Here is a 25,325-nt window from a genome sequence, read left to right on the forward strand (position 1 = left end):
TGGTGATCTTTCTTTACGGCATCCTCAAAGCCTTGTGTTTGGAGGATGGTGTTTCCGTCACATTTCCCACATGCTGCTCTTATGGGGACAGAAGTGGTCATGGAATGATTAAGCTAGTCCTAGCTGGACAAGAGCTCCACATTGCCAAAGGTCACAAACGCAAATAAAGTCGCCAAACCCTTTCATCTCCCTTATAGGCACGCCCCAGTGTACTCTAACAGTTGCCAAAATTGGATTTACTATTCTAGCCCATTCCTTCGGAAAGCCCGGAAGTTCAAATTGATGGGTTTTGTTTGTTTGTTGGGTAAAGGGGGAGGAGTTTAAAATGCGGCCAGCAGTAACCGACCCTATAAAAAGGCGGCCTGACACATTGTGCACCAGACCCCGGCTGCCTGCTCCCACCACACGCGTCCCGTTCTGCGTCCGAGGCCTCCACATTTCACCCTTTTCTTTTTTCCTTCAAGGCTGCCTTTAGCATTCACATTAACCAGATTTACGGGTTTATTTCTCTTGAGTGGAGGGGCGCTGAGGGGCATCCCGGCGGAGGGGTCCCTTGAGAACCTTTATCTGCATCGAGTTCCGCTCCTCAGCAATGACTCCTCTGGGCAGTTCCTCCGACGCCCTGCAGAGGGCAGTAGGGGCCCAGAGAGCATCCCGGCTGGGCCCCGCCCGGTCCCCCTGGGAGAACGCGAACCCTAGGTCCCATAATCACAGCCCCACCCCAGGAGCCGCCGGGCGTCCCGCTTCCACCCGCCCCAGCTAGAAGAGCCTTCGCCATCCGCCTTCCCATTTCTACAGCACTGGCTGCACTGGGACGCGGCTCGGGATCCTTCAAGAGGCAACAAAGCCGGCCACTGGAGGCTTCGTCGCACCAAACAGGCGGCCAAGGAATACCCTCATTCGAGCCGCACCATCCACGCCGGGCCGCAGCCGGCGGACTGCGCACGCGCGGCCCCGCCTACCCCCCGGAGGCCTGCCCTGGTACCCGGCAGCGCGCGCTCCCTCCAAGGAGAAAATGCCCAAGCCAGGCCCAACCCGCAGCGTCTGAGCAGCCCTTCGCTGGCTTGCTTCTGCCCGGACTCGAATGCGATTCCACCTACCGTCAGCGGCAGCGAGACCGCCCACCCTCCTCGCCGCACGCACGCTCTCTTGCCCGCTCGCGCAAACCGAAAGGCCTAGAGTAAGAGGCCGATTCCCCCCCACAAGAGGAGGCAGGGTCTTGGGACACAGGGGCGGGGCCTATGCCTGGCATGGGCGGGGCTTCTGGGCCTGGGACGCTGATGAGAGGAGCGCCGCAGTGGCAGGGTAACTGGAGGAGAGGCCGGGCGGCCAGCTAGTAGAGAGGTAGTGGCGCGTCTTGGAGTCACGCTGGCCGAGTAGAAGGAATAGAGGGCCAGGCGTAGGAAAGGGGAGCCCGGGTTTGGATTTGTCAAACTTGAGTCACTTCTCTTCCCTCCCCTACCTGTCCAGTCTCTTTTTAACAAAATAAGGCATGGAAGTTCCGTAGGTAAGTTCTCTCAGGTCCTCCACCAGCACTAGAGTTGTTGAAGGAAGGAGTCTCCCAGGCATAAGTCCCATAATCTGATCTCATCCTTTACCTCTCCTGCCTCATTTCTCCATCATCCCCGTACTTATGCTCCTCACTACTGAGAAATTTGAAACCTCTCAGCTATCTTGGACTTTGTACAACTCATGGCTTTGCTCAAGCTGGACCTCGAACCTGAAAAACCAAAAATCCTCCTCATTTGTCAACGCCATCCTCATTGCTTCTTGCATAAAGCCTTTCCCACTGTCCCCAATCAGAATTCATTATCCCTTCCTCTTTGCTCCCACAGCATTATTTTAATCTTTATTACAGACTGCTTTCTGCTTTGCATTTTCGTTAGTAATTACAAAGGTCTTTTTAAACCGTAAACGCCTTGAGAGGGCATGGACCCTGTCTTAACCCTGTAGTTCCAGGACCTTGCACATGGGAGATGCTCAATAAGTATTAAAGTGAATGCTGGGGTTCAAGTGGCGTTGATAGTACACAGGCAAAATCTCATTCATTCATGGTCCGCTAAATCATGGCCTCTGCTCTGGAATAGTTAGGCCTAATTAAGACAAGGAAAGGCAACCCAACCTACTGGGAAATGGAACCTCTAGGCGGGCCCATGTAATATACACACACATACCCTCTGCCTACGAGAAAGAACGGTTTGGGAGCTGATTCTCCAGCAGATGAGAGTTAGTGCTAAATTAACCAGAGCAGAAGTAGGCATACCGGTCATTTCTGGGACCTAAACCCTTCTCTGCTAGATTCAGGGCATGGCTCCCCTGAGCCAGGAAGCAAGTCTGCCATCTCTTCTGGCTCAGAGGAGCCTCCTTCCTCATCCCCAGGGTCTTCAGGCAGTGGGCAGAGGCAGCGGAGAGGCTGGGGGATGCAGGGACACAGGTTTTGGATGGGGAAAGGAAGTCTGTACACTTGAGCAGCCTTCTCCCTGGGCTTCTGAGGCATTCGAGCCTCTTGCGCAGTGAAAACAGATGGTAGCCCTTGACCTAGGCCTCGCTCAAGCTGTGTGCCTGCAAAAGAGAGGTTTGTCAGGCCATTGCCCATCCCAGGGAGGGATGGCTTCCTGGCCACTCCCCAGTCTGCTGGGGCCTGGCCTCAACTTACCAGGAATCGTGTTCTCTAGTAGGAAGCCTGAGAGTCCCGCCAGGAAGATGGGCTGTGTCAGCAGTGAGTGCAGTAATACATCCAAGGGGCTCCAGCCTATGAAAGGTTGGGGCCAGGCAGGAAGGGAACTCTGATCCTATATCCAAGCCCAGGAGTCTTGCCCTCCCAGACCTAAACCTAAGTCTTGGACTAAGGACAGATCTTTCTGAATTGTCATTTCATCCCTCTCACCTGTCTAACCACTTTCCAAATCCAGGCCTTTCTCACAGGATTCCTGCTCAACACCCTATGTTCTGATCATCCACACACCCTCCATATATGCTTTGACTATTCCAGGTTCCCTTTCTCTAGAAAGCTTAGTATTTAAGCCCAACCTCATCTCCCAGTTTTTACCCTCTATGCTCTATCCTGGGTTTTTCAACCTCAGTCCTACTGACATCTTAGACCAGATAATTCTTGGTTGGGGGTGGTGGTACAGGGGGGATGTCCTGTACAGTGTAGGATGTTTAGCAGCATCTTTCTATGCACTAAACCCTAGTAACAACTCCCTCTTCCTCCATGTGTAACAGCCAAAAATGTCTCCAGACATTGCCAAATGTCCCCATGGGGGCAAAATCACCCAGTTGAGAACTGGGTGGGACAAATTAAGCAATTTACTGCTCTCAGGACATATCCTAAGACTTCCCACTTCTGTGTCTTTGTATAAATGATGGTTCCTTCATGAGGAATGACCTTCTCACCAAAGATGTTTAAAACTTACCATCCTTCAAGACCAGCTCTCTTACTGGATCACCTCAAACAGAAGCTATCTCTCTTGCCACTGAGCACCATAGCTCTTTATCTGAACCTTTCTTGTTATTTTCCTACACATCTCATCTCTTTTACTACGCTGTAATAAAGGGAGGCACCTTTGTATCCCAAATGGCTAGCATAGTGCTCAATAAATATCCATTAAACAAATGAATGAAGTATTTACACCAAAGCCCAGAGAAGGCTGTGGGGCCAGGAGCCGGGGGAGCCTGAGCCTCAACTCCTTGCTTTCCTGCTACTGAGCAACTCCCCTTCCCTTCCACCTACCTGTGCTGAATAGGACTGGGGCTTCCCGAAACCATCTTGGCAGCAGCAAGGCCATGAAGATAGAGAAGCCCACAATGAAGATATTTCGCCCAGAGTCTATGTCAGCCAGGTAGAAGCTGGAGAATCCAGCAGACAAAACCACAGCCTGGGTCACCCCCAGCACCCCACCTGTCTCATACAGAAGAAATCAAGGGGGTCAGGAGGAATCAAGGGGGCTCACATAGTGTGGAGTATTGCAGGGAAAGCAGGTTGTAATGGGGAAAAAATAAAACCCAAGAGACTGATTTTTTTTATTATTATTTTTTTTTAGAACAAGTCTCACTCTGTCACCCAGGCTGGAGTACAATGGTGCAATCTCGGCTCACTGCAACCTCCGCCTCCTACTCCTGGATTCAAGCGATTTCTCCTGCCTCAGCCTCCTGAGTAGCTGGGATTACAGGCATGAGCCAGCATGCCTGGCTAATTTTTGTATTTTTATTAGAGACAGGGTTTTGTCATGTTGACCAGGCTGATCTCGAACTCCTGACCTCAAGTGATCTGCCTGCCTGGGCCTCCCAAAGTGCTGGGATACAGGTGTGAGCCACCATGCCCGGTCTGAGGTTGTCTGATTCTTCAGGAAGCCCAGAAGCCCAATCAAGAGACCAAGATGTTAGGCTGAGAAATTGAGACTGACACATGCTCATATCCATCCATTCATCCATCCATCCATCCATCCATTCATCCAGGAAAGCTATTTAGAAAGAAAAGGTGCCGGCCGGGCGCGGTGGCTCACGCCTGTAATCCCAGCACTTTGGGAGGCCGAGGCGGGCGGATCACAAGGTCAGGAGATCGAGACCACGGTGAAACCCCGTCTCTACTAAAAATACAAAAAAAATGAGCCGGGCGCAGTGGCGGGCGCCTGTAGTCCCAGCTACTCGGGAGGCTGGGGCAGGAGAATGGCGTGAACCCAGGAGGCGGAGCTTGCAGTGAGCCAGGATCGCGCCACTGCACTCCAGCTTGGGCGACAGAGCAAGACCCCGTCTCAAAAAAAAAAAAAAAGAAAGAAAGAAAAGGTGCCATCCTAAAGAACTGATCGGGCCATACTGGGGAGTACCAGTTCAATACCAGCCCTGTTGATACATCCACTCACCAACCACAGGCAGCGGGATGGTGGTGAGGAGCTGAGCCAACCTTGGGGAGAGTCCAAGCCCCATGCAGAGTAGCCCCACTAAGTGAGCCACTTGCTGAGATCCAGCCTGCATGAAGAAAAGACACTGGAGACACAACCACTTCCTCGGACTGTCCCAGGTCTTTGCCTTACTGGTTCCTTCTCATCATTTGGATCCCAGCTCAAATGTTACTCTTCCAAGAAGCCTCCCTGGCCAGTCTAAATGTGCCTCCTTTCCATCCCGCTATCCTGATTTTTTTATATAACACTTATCGCCTTCTGAAATTTTCTTCACTTTTTAAAAAATTTTTTATTTTTTGAGATGGAGTCTTGCTCTGTTGCCCAGGCTGGAGTACAGTGGTGTGGTCTTGGCTCACAGCAACCTCTGCCTCCCATGCTCAAGTGATTCTCCTGCCTCAGCCTCCCGAGTAGCTGGGATTATAGGTGCACGCCACCACACCCAGCTATTTTTAGTAGAGACAGGGTTTTACCATGTTGGCCAGGCTGGTCTTGAATTCCTAGCCTCAAGTGATCCGCCTGCCTTAGCCTCCCCACATGCTAGAATTACAACATGAGCCACCATGCCTGGCCCACTTTTTTTTTTTTTTTTTTTTTTTTGAGACAGAGTCTCACTCTGTTGCCCAGGCTGGAGTGCAGTGGCCAGATCTTAGCTCACTGCAAGCTCCGCCTCCCGGGTTCACGCCATTCTCCTGCCTCAGCCTCCCAAGTAGCTGGGACTACAGGCGCCCACCACCTCGCCCGGCTAGTTTTTTGTATTTTTTAGTAGAGACGGGGTTTCACCGTTTTAGCCAGGATGGTCTCGATCTCCTGACCTTGTGATCCACCCGTCTCGGCCTCCCAAAGTGCTGGGATTACAGGCTTGAGCCACCGCGCCCGGCCACTTTTTTAAAAAGATACTTTTTTTCCTTCAACTGTCTGCGTCTCCCTCTATGAAGTCCCCAAGAGAGCAGAACTTTATGTGACTGGTTCTTTGCCCCAGCCTTGGTACTGTGCCTCATGCACAGGAGTTCCATGGTGATTCGTTCACTTCCCCACTCTCTTAGCCCAAAGTCTAATCTTAGGCACCTCCCCAAGTGAGACAGTTGATGTGAGGTGCTGGGCGCACCTGGCAATCAATCGGTGTAAGTTCCTTCCTTCTCCTTCCCCTCTAGCTCCACCCCACCCCACCCCCATCCCAGGTCCACATACCTGGATAAGACCCACTTTGCCCACGTTGGGGAAGCTGGATGCAGTGCCCATGGGGCTTCCCAGCAGTCCGGCCAGCACACTGCCCAGCCCCTCCAGGCTCAGCCCTCGACTGCAGGCATGTGGAGGTGGGGGAGGCAAATGCAGCAGCCGGCCGCACAGGGCATAGCAGCCCAGGGAACTGGTGGAGGCTGCCAAGGCCATGGAGATGCCTGCAGCCAGAGCTCTGGGCGTCAGCAAAGGCCAATTCCACTCACCTGGGGAGGGAAAAGGAGCCACTTTGGGGCCAGACTCAAGTCAGGAGTACCCCCTGCCTCCAACAGCCTGTGCCACAAGAATCCTAGATGCCTCAATGTCTTTGAAGATAATGTCTTGGGACAAAACTACTGAACTCTAAGGAGAAAGACCCATCCCTTTACCATGGTCTACAAGGTCCTCTTTGGTCTGGCCTTCCCTCTCTCTGCAGCCTCATCTCCCAGCACACTCTGCCTCACTTCCTTCACTCCTACCACACTGGCCTTGTTGTAGGCCTTTGTACATGCTGTGCTCCCAGCCACCACAGGACCTTTGCATATGCATATCCTGCAACTAGAATGCTCTTCCCTCCTGCCTTTGTCTAGTTAGCTCCTACTCATGTCTTCCATCTCAAATCAGTGGCCACATCCTAAAGAATATCTTTACTTAGGCCGAGCATGGTGACTTATGCCTGCAACCCCAGCACTTTGGGAGGCCGAGGCGGGTGGATCACCTGAAGTCAGGAGTTTGTGACCAGCCTGGCCAACATGGTGAAACCCCATCTCTACTAAAAATACAAAATTAGCCGGGCATGGTGGTGCATGCCTGTAATCCCAGCCACTTGGGAAGTAGAAGCAGGAGAATCACTTGAACCTGGAAAGTGGAGGTTGCGGTGAGCCAAGATCACACCATTGCACTCCAGCCTGGGTGACAAGAGTGAAACTCTATCTCAAAAAAAAAAAAAAAAAAAAAAAGAATATCTTTACTGACCTCCTGGATAAATTCAAATTCCCTATTATAAGTTTTTTGGTTTATTTGTTTGTTTTAAGACAGGTCCTTGCTCTGTTCCCCAGGCTGAAGTGCAGTGGTGCAATCATAGCTCACTGCAGCCTCAATCTCCTGGGCTCAAGCGATCCTCCCACCTCAGCCTCCCAAGTAGCTGGGACTAAAGGTGCGTGCCACTGTATCAGGCTATTTTTTTTTTTACTTTTAATAGAGACAAGGTCTCACTATGTTGCCCAGGCTGGTCTCTAACTCCTGAGCTCAAGCAATCCTCCCACCTCAGCTTCCCACAGTGCTGAAATTTCAGGTGTGAGCCATGGCGCCTGGCATTTTATTTTATTTTATTTTTATAAACAAGGTCTCAGTCTGTCGCCTGGGCTAGAATGCAGTGGTGCGATCATAGCACACTGCAGCCTCCAACTCCTGAGCTCAAGGGATCCTCCTGCCTCAGTCTCCTGAGTAGCTAGGCCTACAAGCATGTGCCGCTAGGCCCAGATAATTTTTTTATGTTTTGTAGAGATGGAGTCTTGCTTTGTTACCCAGGCTGCTCTCGAAATCCTTGCCTCAAGCAGTCTTCCTGCTTCTGCCTCCCAAAATGCTGGGATTATAGGTGTGAGCCACTGTGCCTGGCCTTCATTATAAGCTCTTAGGACACAATGTATCTCCCTTTGGTTACAGTTCCCACAGTGGCAATTTTATGTTTCTTTGGGTGACTCTTTAGTATCTATGTTCCCCAATAGACTATAAGCTCCCTGAAGGTAAGTGCTGTGTCTGTCATGGTCATCACTATGTCCCCTACCATGTGCCTAGCACATAATCAGCACTCAACAGATCCTTATTAAATTAAAGAAAAACCAGCCTGGACAACATGGTGAAATCCCATCTCTACAAAACAACACAAAAACTACCCGGGTATAGTGGCGCACATCTGTAATCCCAGCTACCTGTGGGGCTGAGGCACAAGGATAACCTGAGCCAAGGAGGTTGAGGCTGCAGTGAGCCATGTTTGCATCAATGCTCTCAGCCTGGGTGACACAGCAAGACCCTGTCTAAATAAATAAATAAATAAATAAATAAATAAATAAATAAATAGAAGAATGAGCAAATTTCACATACAATGCCTCAAAAGCAATCTTTATGCATAGGTTGCCAAGTCAAATGCCCATAGGGGCTGGTAACATAAATGTGTTCATTGGGTAAGGAGTATTGGTAGTGAATATCGGGGGTTACAGAAACAATAGATGTCTGTCTCCTAACACTGACCCAAAAAAAAACACCTGCAGTGGGATGGGGCACAGTGGCTCATGCCTGTAATCCCAGCACTTAATCAAGCAGATCACTTGAGCCCAGGAGTCTGAGACCAGCCTGGGTAACATGTTGAAACCCTGTCTCTACAAAAAACAAACAAAAGTCGGCATGGTGACACACACCTGTAGTCCCAGCTACTCTGGAGGCTTATGTGGGAGGATCACCTGAGCCTGGGAGGTTGAGGCTGCAGTGAGCCATGATCACGCCATGCACTCCAGCCTGTGTGACAGAGTGAGACCCTGTCTCAAACAAACAATAACAACAACAACAAAACACCTGCAGTGAGGGGCTAGCATTGTCTGTCTCTCAGACTGGTAATTTCTCTCTCCTGTATGTTTTGAAAAAACACAGCATTTAACTCAGAAATAAAATCCATTAAGTTATTTGAATTCAAATAAATAGATACCTTTATTTGAACAAGAGAATGGAGGACTAGGAGAAAACCTACCTGGGTGAGGCAGCCAAATCCACGGTGCCTTGGTGGGGGCAGACAGTTCCTGGGGGATAACACTGAACCCCAAAAAGGCAGAAACGATCCACACACAGGCCACGGGGATCAGCACCTGAGCAGCAAGACTGAGGAAAGAACTCCTCCCCCAGAACCTTCTGAGCCACCCTTGGAGGGTTAGACAGAAGCCAAAAGGTAGGGGATGGAGTGAGCACTCCAGGCCAGCCCTTCTGACCTCTACTGCCCTGCCCAGACCCACACATACCGAGAGGAGCCGGAAGGCAGGGAGAGGAGTGTGAGTTGATGAAGCTGAAGCTCGCCTCCAGGGGCACACATGAAACTGGCTGGAGCCCAGGTGCTGAGAACAGACCACCATGAGCAGGATAACCCTAAGAGAGAGAAGGTTTTAGGAGCAAGAGGCATTGGGTATCCTGAGGCATGGGAAATGAGGTGGGGGTAGGCAGAATACCATAAAAGCGGGGGGTGGTCCCAGAGAAGGAAACTCCCATGGAAGGAATAGGAAGTCACCTTAGGGGACAGCAGAAAACAGTGTGAAAGTCAAGGAGACCAGATGAATCAAGGGAAAGTCTTGGATTCCAAATATAAAATATGTCCCTATTCCAGTCGCTGCTGAATCTGGTAGGACCAGCAGCTCTGCCCTCCCCTAGTCCTCCCATACACCCCCACTGGGCACCATCCCATGCCTCTCAGGACTCACGTACAGCAAGGCCAACCCCCAGTGAGCGGAGCAGAACTGGGCTACCTCCCTGTGGGCAGAAAGCCCTGCCACAACCAGGCTGGGAGCCAGCACCAGGGGCCCACAGTGGGGGAACACGCGGCCAGGACTCCCCAACAGCCCCATCGTGCCCTGCAGCAGCCCAGATACCACCACTGCCCCGGACACCTGGTAGAAGAGAGGAGAGGTTGGAGAGAAAATATTCTGTTCAATCAAACTGGCCTCAGCCTGGTCTTCCTAATTCTAGATATGGGTTCCTCCCCCAACTCCTTTCCAGGAGCATCTCAGTCTCTGCATAATGGAAATAAGAGCTCCCTGAAGCCTGGCACCACCCTTATCCCTTCTCACCTCTAGACACCCACCTCCTGGAGAGAAGTGTTCCAGTGCTGCAGGCCATGGCAGCTAGGTCCCCTACACAGGTGCATCATGAGGGAGGCTAGGAAAAGTTTGGGGCATGGAGAAAAGAAAGATGAATGGGATGGAGACCCATTGCTCTACAGTAACACTCCTGGCACAGGTCCAAGCCCCCTACAGTGCCTCACAGTCTTACCACTGCCCAATCTCAATCCTGCACCCACCTACACCTGCATGCTCAGATGATAACCCAGCCCCACCCTTACCCCTTGCCCTTGTTCTGTGCTCACAGTTTCCAGGTGTCTGGATGGCCAGAGGTAGCTTCTGGCTGGTCAGCACCAGAGCAGAGATAAGGAACTCTAAGGATGGAGCCTGGACAAGAGGCAGCCTGTAGGAACAGCAGCCCCAGCAGGTCTGGAAATATGTGGCAGCCAACAAGGCTCCCCCAAACCTCTCCCACCCTTCAGGACTCTGCCCCCTCTCTCCAGGGAGGTTCCTCTCACCTGCTGCCCATCCAAGTTTGCAGGATGGTAGACACACCACATGAAAAGAAGCTGGAGGCCAGGAGCTGAGAAGGGGAGTAAGAGAGTCCTCCTGGGGAGAGACTGCAAAGCAGGAGCAGGTGGGAGACACAGAGCAGAGAAGCCATGACCAAGACATGCTGCAGGTGGAGGAATGGGGAGGGCAGTCTTCAGAGAAGTGGAAATACCTGCAATACTTCCAGAGGCTTTCACATCTACACCTACTTCCCCACACACACCATCAGGCAGCACCAACTCCTGCACCTCTGCCTCCTACCTGCAGAGCTAGAAGACAGCTGAGGCCCCAGGGCAGAGATCCACACAGAGGGTCCCAAGAGTGGGTGGAGGGATTCTGGGGAACAGGTGGAGGCAGGGGAGCCAGGGCATCCTGGGAGCCCACTGATTGGAGTTGGTTAGGATTGAGGGGTGATCGGCTCATGCTGCCCTGCCTTTCGCTTTGTCTTGGCTGCCCGGGACCAGAGTTAAGTAGAAAGTAAGAGGTCAGAGTTTGGGTGAAGCCTGGGGTGGGGAAAAGGTGGGGAGAGGGTGGGAGTGTCAATGAAGCGGAGCAAAGTTATAAGGAATTTGGGGCAGGGCACCGCCTTTTCACCTTTGCCCAGCTGTTGTGCAAATTCCATCAGCCATTAACTGGGAAGCTGAGTTCTGGGGCCCTCCTCCAAGAATCTTCTTCCAGATTTCCTGTCCCTAGACCAGGCTGTAGAAAGTAGGATAGGAGGGGTGGGGAGGAGAGGAGCTCTTCAAAATAATCTGGGGAAATTTTGCAGACTTTATTCCCTCCCATTTAAAACCATCACTATTTGATCCACAGTCCTCACCCCTTGCAGTACCAAGGCCCCTGGACTACTTCAAAATGAAACTTGTGGGGTGAGTGTGGTGGCTCATGCCTGTAATCCTAACACTTTGGGAGGCCACACTGTGTGTATCACTTGAGGTCAGGAGTTCAAGACCAGCCTGGCAACATGGTAAAACCATCTCTACTAAAAATACAAAACTTAGCTGGATGTGGTGGCACATGCCTGTAATCCCACCTACTCGGGAGGCTGAGGCACGAGAATTGCTTGAACCCAGAAGGCAGAGGTCGCAGTGAGCTGAGACCACACCACTGCACTCCAGCCTGGGTGACAGAAGGAGACTGTGTCAATAAAAAAAGAAAACAAGAAACTTGGGGATAATATATCCTACATCACGTGACAACCACAACTACCTGAAACGTGCTCACTGTAAAGAATAAAATTTATAGTAACATGTATTTCATTATGTGAAGGCTTAAGCACAACTAAACCAGAAGACAATAAAGTACAATGAAGTAGTCCAATCCCACACCCTATGAGAATCGCTGTGGTTGCAACAGCTGCAATGCCAGCTGATATTGGTGCTTTATTGGTGACTCTGATGTTGTAACCCGATTTTCCAAAATGCAAACAAACTCTTGGTTAAAAGGTGCCAAGCAAAACAAAGTCATTTTAATTTACAAGGGAATGAATTCCTAGCAAACTGAGTGTTTTCAGAATGCTACAAACACTATTTCACGTTTACATGTGCAAAGATCGTTCTAGGCTCAGATAAATAGGGTTTTCATATACATAAAGCTAGTCATTCAAAAGTTGTCTTGGGAATTCTTCACAGCAAGGGAGGTCCGAGCATTTCAGGATGTCTAGCGAGCATTTCAGGATGTCTAGCGTCCCGCCCAGGTTGATGAAATGCCAGTAGCATTCCCTCGAATCCTTTTGACAATGAAAAAATGGCCCATAAATTTCCAAAATGCTCCCGAGGGGGCAGAACCACCTCCTCCAAGAAGGATCCTCAGCAGTCCCAAATACCCTCAGCCAAGCTGCCCAGATTGTTTTCCTTCTTCCAGTGACGACCCAGCCTTGGAGTTCTTCAAGTTCTTGGAATTGTTAAGCACCATGTGACCATCACCATGTGTCAGACCAGTTAGGAGGTCAGGAGAGAGAAGTGTCCTGGTGGCTTGCCTTCAGGAGCTCACAAGGCTCTGCTGGATACAAGGCCTGGCCACTCTCCACGAGATGTGCTTCGGGATCCACAAGGAGAGTGCTCACCCAGAAAAAGTGACAGACGGCCAACTCAGGCACAGGACAGTCACCCTGTGTGTCCCATGGCACCCCAAGTTGAGCAGTACTAAGGGCCCAGGGTCCTAGGAGCAGGAACAAAGTTGGAAATGGGAGGCTATGCCTATCAAACGATAGGAAAGTCCTAAGATGAGGCTGAGAAAAGAGTTTGTGAGATGACAGGATCAGGAAGCAGGGAGGCTTGGATGGCAGACACAGGGAGGAAAGATCTTCAAGGGCTGCCGCAGAAGGAAAAGTCCAGGCCATGCAACTGAAACTGTTTATTGAAACCTCAGTTCTACAAAAGCGTGAAAAACCCTGATACAAAGCAGTGGCCAGAGAGGCCTGGGAAGAGAACACCCGGGAGAGGAACCAGAAGAGAAGGGAACCTAGGAGCAGGACACTAAGAGAAGACTGGATGACAAAAGGTCAGGGTTGAAGGTCCCAGCAGTCCTTGGCTCCATTAGACTAAAGCTAAGGAATGGGAGTGAAAAGGTTCCCTGCCTCACCCAGCAGCTCCCACCTGACCCCATCAGTCCCTGGCTCTTCTGCTTCAGGGACATCACACGGGCCCATGCCAACATATCCTTTCTCCTCTCACCCCACTTCCCTTATCTCCCACATATACCCTTCCATCCTAGAGAACTCAAAAGTAAAAGCCCAGAAAATCCCAGGTAGGCAGAGAGGGGCTTCTCCTGTGTCCATCTGGGACATGTCCCTGGTCACCAAGCAGAAGTTCTCCCTGGCGCCATCACTGTCCTGGCCAAGCAGCCAGCCACTGAGATCTAGGAGTGACCTTCAGTCCTTCTGCCCCACCACCCCGTAAGCTCCCACCCAGGAGGACAGGGGACCTGCCAAGGACCCAGAGAGGCAGACAGGTTCTAAATCAAGCTTTGCTCCTCCAGGTTCTCGGAAACTCCCAAACCCTCTTAATGCATTCCTCGCAGCCCTGCCTAGCCTGGGAAAATGAAAGACTTGAGGCGAGCCAGCTCCATGACACTGAAAAGGGAACATTGCTGAGGCTGAGGAAGTGACGGGGGCACCGGGCTCCAAGGCCAGTGGGGAGCCAGGCCATAGGTATGGTACCAGGGGCTGGACAGCACAGTGGGGACTGTATGGTTGGGGTGGTGGCAGGCATGGCAGGTTAGGGAGTCTCTCTGGAGCTTCTGGCAAAGGTGGCAATTATGAAGAAGAGTGGGAGGGGCAGGGGGGTCTGGGGGAGGCAAAGGTGGAGGAGTCAGTGAGGCCAGAAGACTGCCCCAGAGTGACCGCAGCCCTGTGCTGCCTTTCAGGCAGCTGGAGACATTAGCGGGAGACGGCAGGCATTGTGGCACAGAAGGTATGCAGGGCTCCAGGAGGCAATGGGAGGTCAGTCCAAGGTCAGGCGGCCCAGGTGCAGGGGTGCAGGACAGCCCCAAAGACTGATGTATTACGGCCACCGATGCCACAGCCAGGGCCACACTGCTCACATATGCCACAGCTAACAGGCAGGACAGCTGCAGGAGAGGAGGCAAAAAAGAAGGATTCTGTCTTTAACACATTCACCCCTTGTCTCTAGAAACTTGTGTTCCAGCTGGAGGTCTCTATAGCCATTTATACCCCACTCTGCCCATCTATTCCCAACCCCATATCCTGGGCCTTTCAGCAATCACTTCACACCATCCCACCCTACACACCGGCTTGCTCAAGCTCCCTATCCTTCCGAGCCTCTCCTCACCTTTACCAGCCGCTGGCAGAGGGAGGCCAGGGCCAACTGCCAGGTTGGCTGCTCCAGCAGCACACACAGGTCTGTGTAGGTATACCAGCCCCGCCGCTGTCCCTGCTGCTCAGCCACACTGGGGGAAGTGGAGAATGACAGAGTATGCAACTGTCCTACAGCCAGCCTAGTGGCATCCTCATACCACTCAGGACTCACCAGGAAACACTGGGAAGCTTGTTAAATCCAGATTCCTAGGCTATCTGCTGATCAGAAACTAAGGGTGAGACCAAGACCTATATCTTATTTATTTACTTTGTTAAGACAGGATCTTGCTGTCTTCCAGGCTGGAGTGCAGTAGTGCAATCATAGCTCACTGCAGACTTGACGTCCTGGACTCAAGTGATCCTCTCATCTCAGCCTCCTGAGTAGCTGGGATTATGGGTGTACACCACTACAACTGGCTAATATTTTTTTCTGGTAGGGTCAGGCGTCTTGCTATATTGCCCAGCCTGGTCTTGAACTCCTGGACTCAAGCAATCCTCCTGCCTCGCCCTCCCAGAGTGCTAGGATTACAGACCTAACTACGATACCCACCCAAGACATGTATTTTAAATAAGCTGCTTCTCACCTTCCCCAAGGTGATGAAGAAGAGGACAGACAGGTCTGAGAACCACTATCTTGGCAATTTTCTTTCTTGTCTCCTCCCTCCCCCAGTTACAGAGACTCTCATCTCTAGCTCCTATGGCTGAGGCCTCAGTCCCCAAATCCCTCGAGCCCTTCTTCCCAACTCTGAGAACCTACCAGCTCTCCAACCAGCTCAGCACCTCAAAAATCTCCCGAGGGTCAGTGTAGAGATGCCAATCCTGTGAGTAAGGAGAGAGGACATCAAACCAGACTTGGATGAACCACAGTCATTTAATAATAAGAGCCATAGCAAGAACTACAACCGCCACTATGGCTAATGCATATTTGGCACTTACCATGTGCCAGATACTGTCTCAAAAGCTTTTATACATTAATTCATTGAATCACCACCTGCCTGGTTTCACATTATACCCTCCACTAAGGAAGAGGGGAGAAAATGACCCTGAGAATGGTCCGTGCCCACAAGGAGCTAAACATCTAGGGGGAGAGAAAGTATGGACACAAATACTCAGAACCCAATAGGATAAACTCTGACTCAGAGTGTACCCTGTGGGGCCCTGGAGGAATAGAGGTGAGGAAATGTTCCGCTCCTGGTCTCACTGCTCTAGGACATCTCCAAAACCTGTGGTTAGTACTGAAGAGATAAGATAACACAAAAGCACAAGAGGACAGAAAGAGAAATGACAAACCAACAGAAGACTGAGAGAGAACAAAGGACTAAAGGATGATTAAAGACGGGCCAGGGAAACTGAGCAAGAGAGAGAAGAGCTACTCACCATGGCACTCAGGAAGCCCCTCTCCAAGGCATTGAGAGTGGGCACGGCCACACCCCCAGCAGCTCCCCATTCATCATTGAAGACCTCCTCCTCCTCCCCTTCATCATAGAGGTACTTACTGGCCACCATCTGCAGAAGAACCAGAAGTGGTGGAGCAGAATTCACAGCAGGCTCCTGGCTCTCTAGAGAGACGGGGAGGGGGTATCTCACCATGGAGATCAGGAACAAGTCAGAGGATGACACGTGCTGCAGGTAGTCTGGGTTTCGGTGGCGGAGCCGTTCAATGTACACCAGAGCCAGCATCATAGCACATGGGGAGATGCATGCCTCCCTGGGTGGTAGAAAGGATCACTAATTAAACCCAAGGGTCCTTCAGCTCTTGCAAGTCTTATGATGCTTGCTCCTGTTATCTTTGGGGAAAAAAAACTACTCTTGGCTGGGCACGGTGGCTCATGCCTATAATCCCAGCAATTTGGAAAACCAAGGTGGGTGGATCATTTGAGGCTAGGAGTTCGACACCAGCCTGGCCAACATGGTGAAACCCCATCTCTACTAAAAATACAAAAATTAGCCAAGGGCGGTGGCATGTGCCTGTAGTCCCAGCTACTGGGGAGGTTGTGGCACAAGAATCACTGGAACCCAGGAGGTGGAGGTTGCGGTGAGCCGAGGTTGTGCCGCTGCACTCCAGCCTGGGTGACAAAGCGAGACTATCTCAAAAAGAGAGAAAAGAAAAGAAAGAAAAAACGATTCCCCTTTCTCTATGGCCCAAACACTCTCATCCTATCCTCAATTCCAGGCTCACCGGGACACATGAGCTACGTATTTCTTCTGGAGTCGGCGAATAGGGCTGGGGGCTGCCTTCTGGAGCAGTTCCACAGCAATGTCTGCAAGGGACAGAAGGAAGGCCGAGTGAGCAAACAAGCACCCATCCACAACACACCAGTCCCCACTGCTAGCAGAAGAGCCAGATCTGTATTTTCTGAGGCCTTGGGGACAGGACCATAGTAACAAAATAGAGATCAAATTCTCCCACACTGAGACAAAAAGCCCATTCCAAGTTTGAATTTCAGCTCATTCTAACAGGAAAGCATATTGCTCTGTCACGTGAAACTATCCAGATTTGTCTACCGCTGCTGTTCATCTGTGAACATGCCTTGTTTATTTGGGAAACGTATGATGGATATCCTTGGAAAATTAAGTTTTCAATACATAAATCAAGAGTGATTTATATAGACATATGTGGCAGCAATGTTTTTTATTCATTTGGGCTAATAAGAATGAGAAATGCAAACTGCCCTCTTGAACCAAGTACCAACAAGCTAGCAATGAAGAGACAGTGCAGCCACGGGGCAAACCTCGAGTCATTTTAGTGGCTGATGACAACCCCATTTTCATGCTTCTCACTTGTCCAGTCACAAAACACTGCCTAACCTGCCACCGGGCTGGAGAGCTCCTCCAGGCTACAGTCGGCTTCCCAGTCCCAGCCATAGTAGAGCCTCCTTCGGATCCGGGCACTCAGCTTCTGGTGTCCTGGGAGGAACTGAAACAGGGCAGGGGCAGCGGAGGGTGAAGGGCAGGGAAAGGTATGATGCAGCTCCTGGCTCTGGGCTGGAAGGCGGTGCGGGGGACAGTCCGGCCTCGCTTGCCAGGGGGCCCGTGCCTTACCCAGACCGGCGTTCTGTCAATCGTTTGCCAATGGCAGCCTGGTCCACAGAGGGAGGAATACCCTCACCCCCATCGAGGGCTCCCTGGGAGAAGTTCTCCGAGAAGGGCCCTTGTGTGGCCACCCCTACCCCCATTCCCATACTCCGCGACTCTCCCTCCGGGCCCAAGCGGCCGCGGCCTCGAGGAGGCACTGCTCGAGCAGCTGCCGCCCAATCCCGGCACAGCAGTCAGGAGAGCTCGCGGCGCCGCTCGGGCCCGGAGGGGCGCGCCGAGAGGCTGGGGAAGGGGCGGGCCGCCCACTCACCGTGAAGTCCTGGAAGCCGGCGAGGGAGAAGGTGCCTTCTTCGTCCAGCAGGAGCCCGGTCAGGTCCATCGCACCGCCAGTCGCCGCCCTGCGAAGGTGAACGGAAGGAAACGAGTTGTAGGGGGCTCGCGGAGCTGTCTTTGCCCGCCTGTCCACCTGCCCGCCTGCCTCCCGGGGCTGGCCGCCGCCCTCGCCCTCGCAGCTCCCTCCCCGGACAGCGGAAGGCGGGGCCCGGGCTGGCGGGCGCCTCTTCCTGTTCCGCCCCGGGCTTGGCGCGGCGCGAGGCCCTAGGCCAGGGAAGCGAGGCGTCGAGCAGCCGGGCTGCGCTCACCTCGCGGAGCAAAAGAGACCCGGCTGCGAGGCGCGTACTCCGCCTGTGCCGCGTCCGCCCGGCGTCTACAAGCCGCTGGGGTGCCGCCCGCAAGTCAGCGCCTGGCACTTCCTGCCTCCAGTCTAGCCCAGCCTCCCGCGCCGACCCGCGGACAGGAGCCGGACTCGAACTCCTGGTCTCACCGAACGTGACCAAGTCCCAGAGCTGAGCCCCAGGCGCCCCTGAGAAATGGGGACACTTCCTAGGGGAGCACGCCGCACTGAGGATGAACAAGCCAGTAGGACCTTTCCGTAGCAATGGAGAAGTTAATGTGAATAAAACGAAACCCACAACAGGAAGCTGTTCCTAGTTGCTTTTTAGAAGGAGAGATTATACACACTCAGCAATGCATATGAAAAGCGTCTGAAAGGATACACGACATTTAGCAGTGGGTGAACTATGAAAAGGAAGAGAAACTCAGGGTTTTTTGTTTTTTTTATAGTGTAATTTGAACTTTTAAACTTAAGGCTACTGCGGAAATTGTGATATTAAGCGAATGTAAGGCCTCAAAAACGTGTCAACACGTCCACCCAAAAGTAAACTGCACCCACCCAAGGTTTTGTTTTTAAACCCATCTCCCGCCTCCGATCTCATGATTGAGTAGGCCGAGGTGGGAAGGAGCTCCGGTATGTGGAAGTGGGAACGTTTAAGGAGATAGGAAATCAACAACTTTTCTGAGTAGATGAAGCTGTTTTCGAGTCTGTCGAGTCACGCGCTGGTGTGTTTGTTTGCCCACTGAGGGGAGGGAACTGGGAGGGCCAGTGCGATGAGGGTTGAGTAATGGGACGGCCACCGCCCTTCCCGAGCAGAAGCAGATCCTACTGGGGATACTGGGAGTCTGGAAGCCCACTTCCTGCTCCACACCGTGGATACCGGGGCAGCACCACACTCCCTAGCCACCCTGCCCACTGTGGGATAAGAAAACGGCTCGACTGCCCAGACCGGGAACCGGACTTGGACCCCGAGTGACTTCGGCAACCAGAAAACGAACCTGTGCATGCGAAGGGTCAGCGGCCGCCGACGAGTCAGCGGCAGCTGCCAGCGCGCACGCGCGGGCCGCCCTATCCGGGCGGTTAGGCCGCGTCACGTGACGGGCTCAGCGCTCCGCCGTCACGTGACGCCCGTCCGCAGCCTCTGCCGTCCTCCGCTGCGCCCCCTTCCGCCTGACGCGCCCCCGGCGGCGGCCGCGCAGCCCTGGCTCCTCGCGGGCTCGGGCGGCGGCTGCGGCGGGGCTATGGCGAGCGGCGGTGGCGGGGGTAACACCGGCGCGGGTGCGGGGCCGGGGATGGGCCTGAGCCTCGGCCTGGGTCTGGGTCTGAGCCTAGGCATGAGTGAGGCCACCAGCGAGGCAGAGGAGGAGGCGGCCACGGCCGAGGCGGTGGGACGCCTGGCCACGACGCTGTGGCTGCGGCTCCGCGGCTGGGAGGCGGTGCTGGCGGCGGCGCAGCGGTTGCTGGTGTGGGAGAAGCCGCTGCACAGCCTGGTCACGGCTGCCGCGCTCAACGGCCTCTTCTGGTAACGGCCGCGGAGGAGGGGGCGGGGCCGGGATGAGCGGGAGAGCTTGGGAGGGAGGGGTCGAGAGCACCATTCCCCTTTCTGGGTTATCACTTGGCCTGGGGGGCATGACCCGTACCCAGTTTTTGCAGGCTGACATCCGCTTAGATTTCTTCCGTCTCTGAGTCGTGAGTCGTGAGTCGCGAGTCGCGAGTCGCGAGTCAGGCCTGGAGGTGCCATTCCCCCATCAGTAGGCGCCTTTCCACCTTCTGAGACGGATGCATGAGTCTCTCTCACCCACTCACTGCTGAGGTGCCTGTCTCTCCCTAAGGTTGCTGTCTTCCTCGTCCCTTCGGCCCTTTTTCCTACTCAGCGTCTCACTTTTGGCCTATTTTCTGCTGGATCTCTGGCAGCCTCGCTTTCTCCCTGACGTGTCAGGTGAGTGTTTCTTCATTCGGTAAGCACCCATTGGGCACTTGCTTGGTGCCTGATTCTGCTGGGTGGAGTTAAATGGTGAGGGGGAACGTACAGCAGGCCACCTGCCTCCCAGGCATAGCCCACTTCCTTTTTGTAGGGAATTCCCTAAAATGAAAATTGCCCCTTTCCCAAATTAATGCTACTGTAGGTGCAGTGGTTAAAATGGTGAAGTCTGCAGCCATATTGCCTGGGTTCCATTCCCTGCTCTGCCACCTACCATGTCTGTGACCTTGTAAAAGTAGCTCAATCTCTGTTTGCCTCAATTTCCTTATCTGTAAAACACGGATGATAGATTTTATTTTATAGAGAGGTGAGAAGAGGATTAATGAGTTAATACACATCCTATGCTTATGATAGTGCTTTACATGTAAGCTGTATAAATAGAACGTCAGTGTTGTTTTTCTTGTTATCCATATAATTTGCTTAATAGGTGACAGGCTGTGTGTGAGTTGCTTGGGAGATAAGCATGAGTAAAATGTAGTTCTCATGTTGGAGAAGATTAATGTCTAAAGAAGGAGACAGAGGCAAACAAAAACATGTAACAGCTCCCCCATTGGTATCTGAAGAAAGTGCTCTGGGGCTGCAGAGGAGGGACAGCGATTTCTGCCTTGGGAAGTGTCTCCCAGGGCCCCTACCACTCAATAATTTGTCCCTCTCCGCTCTCTCTAGCATCATCCCCAGAGGAGCCACACTCTGACAGGTGAGTACAGGCCACCTCTTGAAGACAAATGCCCACATCCTGTCCTGCTTGCCGGTGCCGGTGTCACCAAGGAGCAGGGCAGTGCCCCAGCATTGTGAATGAACTGGTAACAAGCCATGGGTTTTTCATGGTCCTAGGCACCTGTGTAGGTGGTTTTGTGCCTGCTCCTTTTGGGGCAGAGGGTTGGGTCCTCCTGGCTTTGCTTCCTAAGACCAGGACAGCCTCCTTTTGGGAGGTGGGGTTGTTTACTTTTTTAGATTAAAGATGTCATTGGCATTCTCAGAGGGATTTAAGTGTCTAGGAATCTGGTATCTGAGGCCTCTAGGGGTTATGTCATGTCTCCCCAGTGAGGGTGCGGGGTCAGGCGCCCGGCCGCACCTGCTGAGTGTGCCCGAGTTGTGCAGATACCTGGCTGAGAGCTGGCTCACCTTCCAGATTCACCTGCAGGAGCTGCTGCAGTACAAGAGGCAGAATCCAGCTCAGGTAACCTCCCCTACATCATATAACAGTTCACTACACTGAAGGGGTGTAGAGGTGGTGGGGAATGGGAGTGGAGCGATGTAAATTCCCGGGTTGAAGACCCTGAAAGAAGAGGCCTGGGCGCCTTTTTGAGGCAACATTCACAGCTAGTCCCTCGTGCAGGAGGCAGTCTCACCTCAGGAAATAAGCTTCTGATAGCCTGACGCTTTTCTCCTGCCAAGGCAGACGAGTGTGAATTATAGGTGGTGGGTACTATCTATTGGCAGCTTCCTGAATTGGTGGTCTTGAGCATCCTCTTAAGCAAACTGGACCACCCCATTCCTCGAGGACATACCTATCCTACCAGCTGAGCAGTAGTTTTTTACCCAGCTGAGCGGGGCGCATATCTCAGTGTGCTGTTCTTAGACTTGTGCTCTTCTCTGCAGTTCTGTGTTCGAGTCTGCTCTGGCTGTGCTGTGTTGGCTGTGCTGGGACACTATGTTCCAGGGATTATGATTTCCTACATTGTCTGTGAGTAGGGTCTGTCCCTGCCCTATTTAAAGCCCTCTCCTTTTTTCTTTCCTTGGACTGACCCAGAGGAAAGACTATGGTCTCTGCTCAGTTTCTGATTTGTGGAGATCTCCAGGGATGCTTTAGTATTAGTAACTGTGGAAGACTTAACCTGGGGAGGAGGGCAGTGGATGTGGCAAGAAGAGGTTGGCACTGACTTGGGAAAGGACCTTGCCTACCTTCAGCACTTCAGTTTAGGGACCAGCTGAATGGGGGCTCTTAGGAAATTGATGTAGGGAGCTCTTAGTTGACATTCTTAACCCATAGTGTTGAGTATCCTGCTGTGGCCCCTGGTGGTTTATCATGAGCTGATCCAGAGGATGTACACTCGCCTGGAGCCCCTGCTCATGCAGCTGGACTACAGCATGAAGGCAGAAGCCAATGCCCTGCATCACAAACACGACAAGAGGAGTAAGGGGCTGCCCTAATCCAGGAGGGTGAAAGAGCGGGAGGGCCTTGGTTTGGGGCTCATGCGATGCCCTGGAATTGAGATCTTCTCCAGTTCTTTAACTGTATTTGTCTCCCCTCCCATCATTCATGCTTGGTCACTGCTCTACTACTCTTGCTTTTCTAGAGCGGCAAGGGAAGAATGCACCCCCAGGAGGTGATGAGCCACTGGCAGAGACAGAGAGCGAAAGCGAGGCAGAGCTGGCTGGCTTCTCCCCAGTGGTGAGGTCCAGGGAAGACGGGGTGTCAAACAGAAAGCCAGAGGAAAAATATTTCTGCTTTGGAGCTGCCACCTCCAAAGGATGTGGAAGCCAGAGGTTTTGGGAGAGGGGATGCTCCTGATAAATTGGTTCTCTTAGCCCCTCACATGTCGTGTTCATCCTGGTTCTCCTGCCAGGTGGATGTGAAGAAAACAGCATTGGCCTTGGCCATTACAGACTCAGAGCTGTCAGATGAGGAGGCTTCTATCTTGGAGAGTGGTGGCTTCTCCGTATCCCGGGCCACAACTCCGCAGCTGACTGATGTCTCCGAGGGTACGGGTAGCCCTTTGTTGCCCTGCTGCACCCCCCTACAATCTTTGTGTTACCTACCATGGGTACTTGCTGTGCTCTTTGGCCCACTGACTCTAATTCTACTCAGCTCCTAAAAGACCTTAACACCTAGGGCTTGGCCCAGCTTTCCATGTCTTGAATTCTCATCCTTAAATTCATTGGCTGTTGTGGCTAATCAGAGCAGCAGCAGGCCCATCCTTAATTCTTTGTTCTCTGCACAGATTTGGACCAGCAGAGCCTGCCAAGTGAACCAGAGGAGACCCTAAGCCGGGACCTGGGGGAGGGAGAGGAGGCAGAGCTGGCCCCTCCCGAAGACCTACTGGGCCGTCCTCAAGCCTTGTCAAGGCAAGCCCTGGACTCAGAGGAAGAGGAAGAAGATGTGGCAGCTAAGGAAACCTTGCTTCGGCTCTCATCCCCCCTCCACTTTGTGAACACGCACTTCAATGGGGCAGGGTCCCCCCCAGATGGAGTGAAATGCTCCCCTGGAGGACCAGTGGAGACACTGAGCCCCGAGACAGTGAGTGGTGGCCTCACTGCTCTGCCCAGCACCCTGTCACCTCCACTTTGCCTTGCTGGAAGTGACCCGGCCCCCTCCCCTTCCATTCTCCCACCTATTCCCCAGGACTCACCCCAGCCCCTGCCTGCCCCTGAGGAAGAAGAGGCACTCACCACTGAGGACTTTGAGTTGCTGGATCAGGGGGAGCTGGAGCAGCTGAATGCAGAGCTGGGCTTGGAGCCAGAGACACCTCCAAAACCCCCTGATGCTCCACCCCTGGGGCCCAACACCCATTCTCTGGTACAGTCAGACCAAGAAGCTCAGGCCATGGCAGAGCCATGAGCCACTGGGGAAGGAGCTGCAGGCACAGTAGGGCTTCCTGGCTAGGAGTGTTGCTGTTTCCTCCTTTGCCTACCACTCTGGGGAGGGGCAGTGCGTGGGGAAGCTGGCTGTCGGATGGTAGCCATTCCACCCTGCCTGCCTGCCTGCCTGCTTGCTGTCCTGGGGGCATGGTGCAGTACCTGTGCCTAGGATTGGTTTTAAATTTGTAAATAATTTTCCATTTGGGTTAGTGGATGTGAACAGGGCTAGGGAAGTCCTTCCCACAGCCTGTGCTTGCCTCCCTGCCTCATCTCTATTCTCATTCCACTATGCCCCAAGCCCTGGTGGTCTGGCCCTTTCTTTTTCCTCCTATCCTCAGGGACCTGTGCTGCTGTGCCCTCATGTCCCACTTGGTTGTTTAGTTAAGGCACTTTATAATTTTTCTCTCTTGTGTTCCTTTCTGCTTTATTTCCCTGCTGTGTCCTGTCCTTAGCAGCTCAACCCCATCCTTTGCCAGCTCCTCCTATCCCATGGGCACTGGCCAAGCTTTAGGGAGGCTCCTGGTCTGGGAAGTAAAAAGTAAACGTGGGGCAGTGGGTCAGGCCAGTAGTTACACTGTTAAGTCACTGTAGTCTGTGTAACCTTCACTGCATCCTTGCCCCATTCAGCCCGGCCTTTCATGATGCAGGAGAGCAGGGATCCCACAGTACATGCGCTAGCACTGGAGTTGGTGAGCATGCGCTCTGTCTTGAGATGAGGAGCTTCCTTACTGCTCCTCTGGGTGATCCAAGTGTAGTGGGACCCTCTGCTAGGGTCAGGAAGTGGACAGTAACATCTGTGCAGGTGTTGACTTGAAAAATAAAGTGTTGATTGGCTAGAACTGCTGCCTCCCTGACTGTGAGCTGCCTTCCACCCCCTGCACTGCACTTCGTTCTCTCCTCACCCTTACCTGCTTCACCCTAGTCTGTTCTGGCTGTTTATTACCTTGTTGCAAAACACGGCGGAAGCAAGGATTACCTTGACAACCCTAGCTTCTCCTTAGCCATCTTCCCTGACAGTGTGATCTGTTTAGTGAGATTTAGCATGTGTGAATAAAGTGTATGCAGGAGGAAGTTGCCTTGTCTTCCCAATCAGTAGAAATTTGGGACCATAACAATTATGTTTTACCATGTGGCCTACAACCTTAGCACTGTTTTCTTAAGAAGTCTTCACCCATCTACGTGCTAACAACTCAGCCCAGATTTGTCTACGCTGGGGAAGCCAAACAAGCAATAGAGGACCTTTACAAACTGTGTTAGAAATGAGTTGGAGCCAAGGAACACTGAAGAAATAGTATCTTAACAGTTACTGAGTCCATTGTATGTGCTTGGCTCTGCTCTGAGTAATTTATAGGTATTAAGATTTTTGCTCACAGCTCAGATATGTACTATTATTAACTTCATTTTATAGACAGGTTGTTTCCTGAAGGCCACAGGTACCAGTAAATTGTGGAGCCAGAACTCAAACCCAAGCAGTTTTGGCTTCAGCAAATGCATCAAACAGCGCCTGTCCATTAATAGGGCACAGGTAGGAAGATGCACAAGGATGTGGGAACTATAGAGAACCAATCTGATAACCTTGGCTTAACAGAGTGGACATGGCAAGCCTTCCTCTGCACAGAACTGAGCAGATGGCCTCCTTTATGAGTTCATGTCCTCCGCCTTCAGCTGGAGGTACCATATGGCAATGCTACCTGTCTTTCTGCTGGAGGTACCATATGGTAATGTTACCTGTCTTTCTGAGGTTGACTTT

General features: G+C 52.4%; 4 protein-coding genes across 26 annotated transcripts in view; 1 reads left to right on the forward strand and 3 right to left on the reverse strand.

The window, feature by feature from the left end:
* The window catches only part of NHEJ1 (non-homologous end joining factor 1), an 89,366-nt gene extending 88,120 nt beyond the window's left edge, over positions 1-1,246 (reverse strand). For 2 of the 4 annotated variants that reach the window (XM_028830469.2, XM_077956363.1), the window contains exon 1: positions 562-944. In XM_028830469.2, coding sequence (XP_028686302.1) covers positions 562-573 — 12 coding nt within the window. In that variant the 5' untranslated portion in view covers positions 574-944. Of the gene's footprint in view, positions 1-561; positions 945-1,100 lie in introns of those variants that run through there. The other 2 variants (XM_015110986.3, XM_077956364.1) reach the window with 2 other exon arrangements.
* A 576-nt stretch (positions 1,247-1,822) lies between these two features.
* SLC23A3 (solute carrier family 23 member 3) lies at positions 1,823-11,284 on the reverse strand. 16 transcript variants are annotated; one of them, XM_015111111.3, is made up of 12 exons: positions 10,659-11,284; positions 10,453-10,554; positions 10,240-10,337; positions 9,958-10,031; positions 9,582-9,763; positions 9,125-9,248; positions 8,860-8,974; positions 6,090-6,343; positions 4,863-4,968; positions 3,734-3,901; positions 2,657-2,752; positions 1,823-2,562 (listed from the first exon to the last, which is right to left on the reverse strand). In XM_015111111.3, the coding sequence occupies exons 2-12, from the start codon at positions 10,461-10,463 to the stop codon at positions 2,267-2,269; spliced, it is 1,524 nt and encodes a 507-aa protein (XP_014966597.2). In that variant the 5' UTR covers positions 10,464-10,554; positions 10,659-11,284; the 3' UTR covers positions 1,823-2,266. The 16 variants fall into 16 exon arrangements, with proteins under 16 accessions (XP_014966597.2, XP_014966596.2, XP_077813754.1 ...); XM_015111110.3 differs by having other exon boundaries at positions 10,453-10,517; positions 10,748-11,040; XM_077957628.1 differs by having other exon boundaries at positions 10,216-10,337; positions 10,453-10,610; positions 10,748-11,040.
* A 1,542-nt stretch (positions 11,285-12,826) lies between these two features.
* Positions 12,827-19,056, reverse strand: CNPPD1 (cyclin Pas1/PHO80 domain containing 1). Of its 4 annotated transcripts, XM_077956428.1 has the most exons (10): positions 19,011-19,056; positions 17,981-18,264; positions 17,650-17,737; positions 17,112-17,220; positions 16,483-16,564; positions 15,891-16,011; positions 15,681-15,809; positions 15,061-15,122; positions 14,278-14,395; positions 12,827-14,056 (listed from the first exon to the last, which is right to left on the reverse strand). In XM_077956428.1, the coding sequence occupies exons 3-10, from the start codon at positions 17,716-17,718 to the stop codon at positions 13,514-13,516; spliced, it is 1,233 nt and encodes a 410-aa protein (XP_077812554.1). In that variant the 5' UTR covers positions 17,719-17,737; positions 17,981-18,264; positions 19,011-19,056; the 3' UTR covers positions 12,827-13,513.
* A 67-nt stretch (positions 19,057-19,123) lies between these two features.
* Positions 19,124-24,720, forward strand: RETREG2 (reticulophagy regulator family member 2). Of its 2 annotated transcripts, none has more exon segments than NM_001193956.2 (9): positions 19,124-19,534; positions 19,845-19,951; positions 20,660-20,690; positions 21,038-21,173; positions 21,596-21,680; positions 21,987-22,130; positions 22,294-22,388; positions 22,564-22,699; positions 22,939-24,720. In NM_001193956.2, coding segments are annotated over 9 exon segments (1,632 nt in total). In that variant the 5' UTR covers positions 19,124-19,253; the 3' UTR covers positions 23,556-24,720.
* Positions 24,721-25,325: the final 605 nt, after the last annotated feature.

This window comes from Macaca mulatta, chromosome 12 (assembly GCF_049350105.2).
Source record: "Macaca mulatta isolate MMU2019108-1 chromosome 12, T2T-MMU8v2.0, whole genome shotgun sequence".
Classification (NCBI taxonomy): domain Eukaryota; kingdom Metazoa; phylum Chordata; class Mammalia; order Primates; family Cercopithecidae; genus Macaca; species Macaca mulatta.

What these genes read in the sequence shown, in the direction of transcription:
- SLC23A3 (XM_077957635.1), bottom strand. Translation starts at nt 10,909, where the DNA reads ATGAGCCGATCACCCCTCAATCCTAACCAACTCCAATCAGTGGGCTCC. An exon ending in CAAACTTGGATGGGCAGCAG is followed by an intron (nt 10,338 to 10,452) that starts GTGAGAGGAACC and finishes CTGTTCCTACAG; the next exon opens with GCTGCCTCTTGTCCAGGCTC. An exon ending in GCAAAGTGGGTCTTATCCAG is followed by an intron (nt 4,969 to 6,089) that starts GTATGTGGACCT and finishes TTCTTCATGCAG; the next exon opens with GCTGGATCTCAGCAAGTGGC.
- CNPPD1 (XM_015111028.3), bottom strand. An exon ending in TACGTAGCTCATGTGTCCCG is followed by an intron (nt 16,012 to 16,482) that starts GTGAGCCTGGAA and finishes TCTACCACCCAG; the next exon opens with GGAGGCATGCATCTCCCCAT. An exon ending in TCTGCCAGCGGCTGGTAAAG is followed by an intron (nt 14,057 to 14,277) that starts GTGAGGAGAGGC and finishes CCTCTCCTGCAG; the next exon opens with CTGTCCTGCCTGTTAGCTGT.
- RETREG2 (XM_028830502.2), top strand. An exon ending in TGGCTGGCTTCTCCCCAGTG is followed by an intron (nt 22,389 to 22,563) that starts GTGAGGTCCAGG and finishes TTCTCCTGCCAG; the next exon opens with GTGGATGTGAAGAAAACAGC. An exon ending in GCTGACTGATGTCTCCGAGG is followed by an intron (nt 22,700 to 22,938) that starts GTACGGGTAGCC and finishes TTCTCTGCACAG; the next exon opens with ATTTGGACCAGCAGAGCCTG.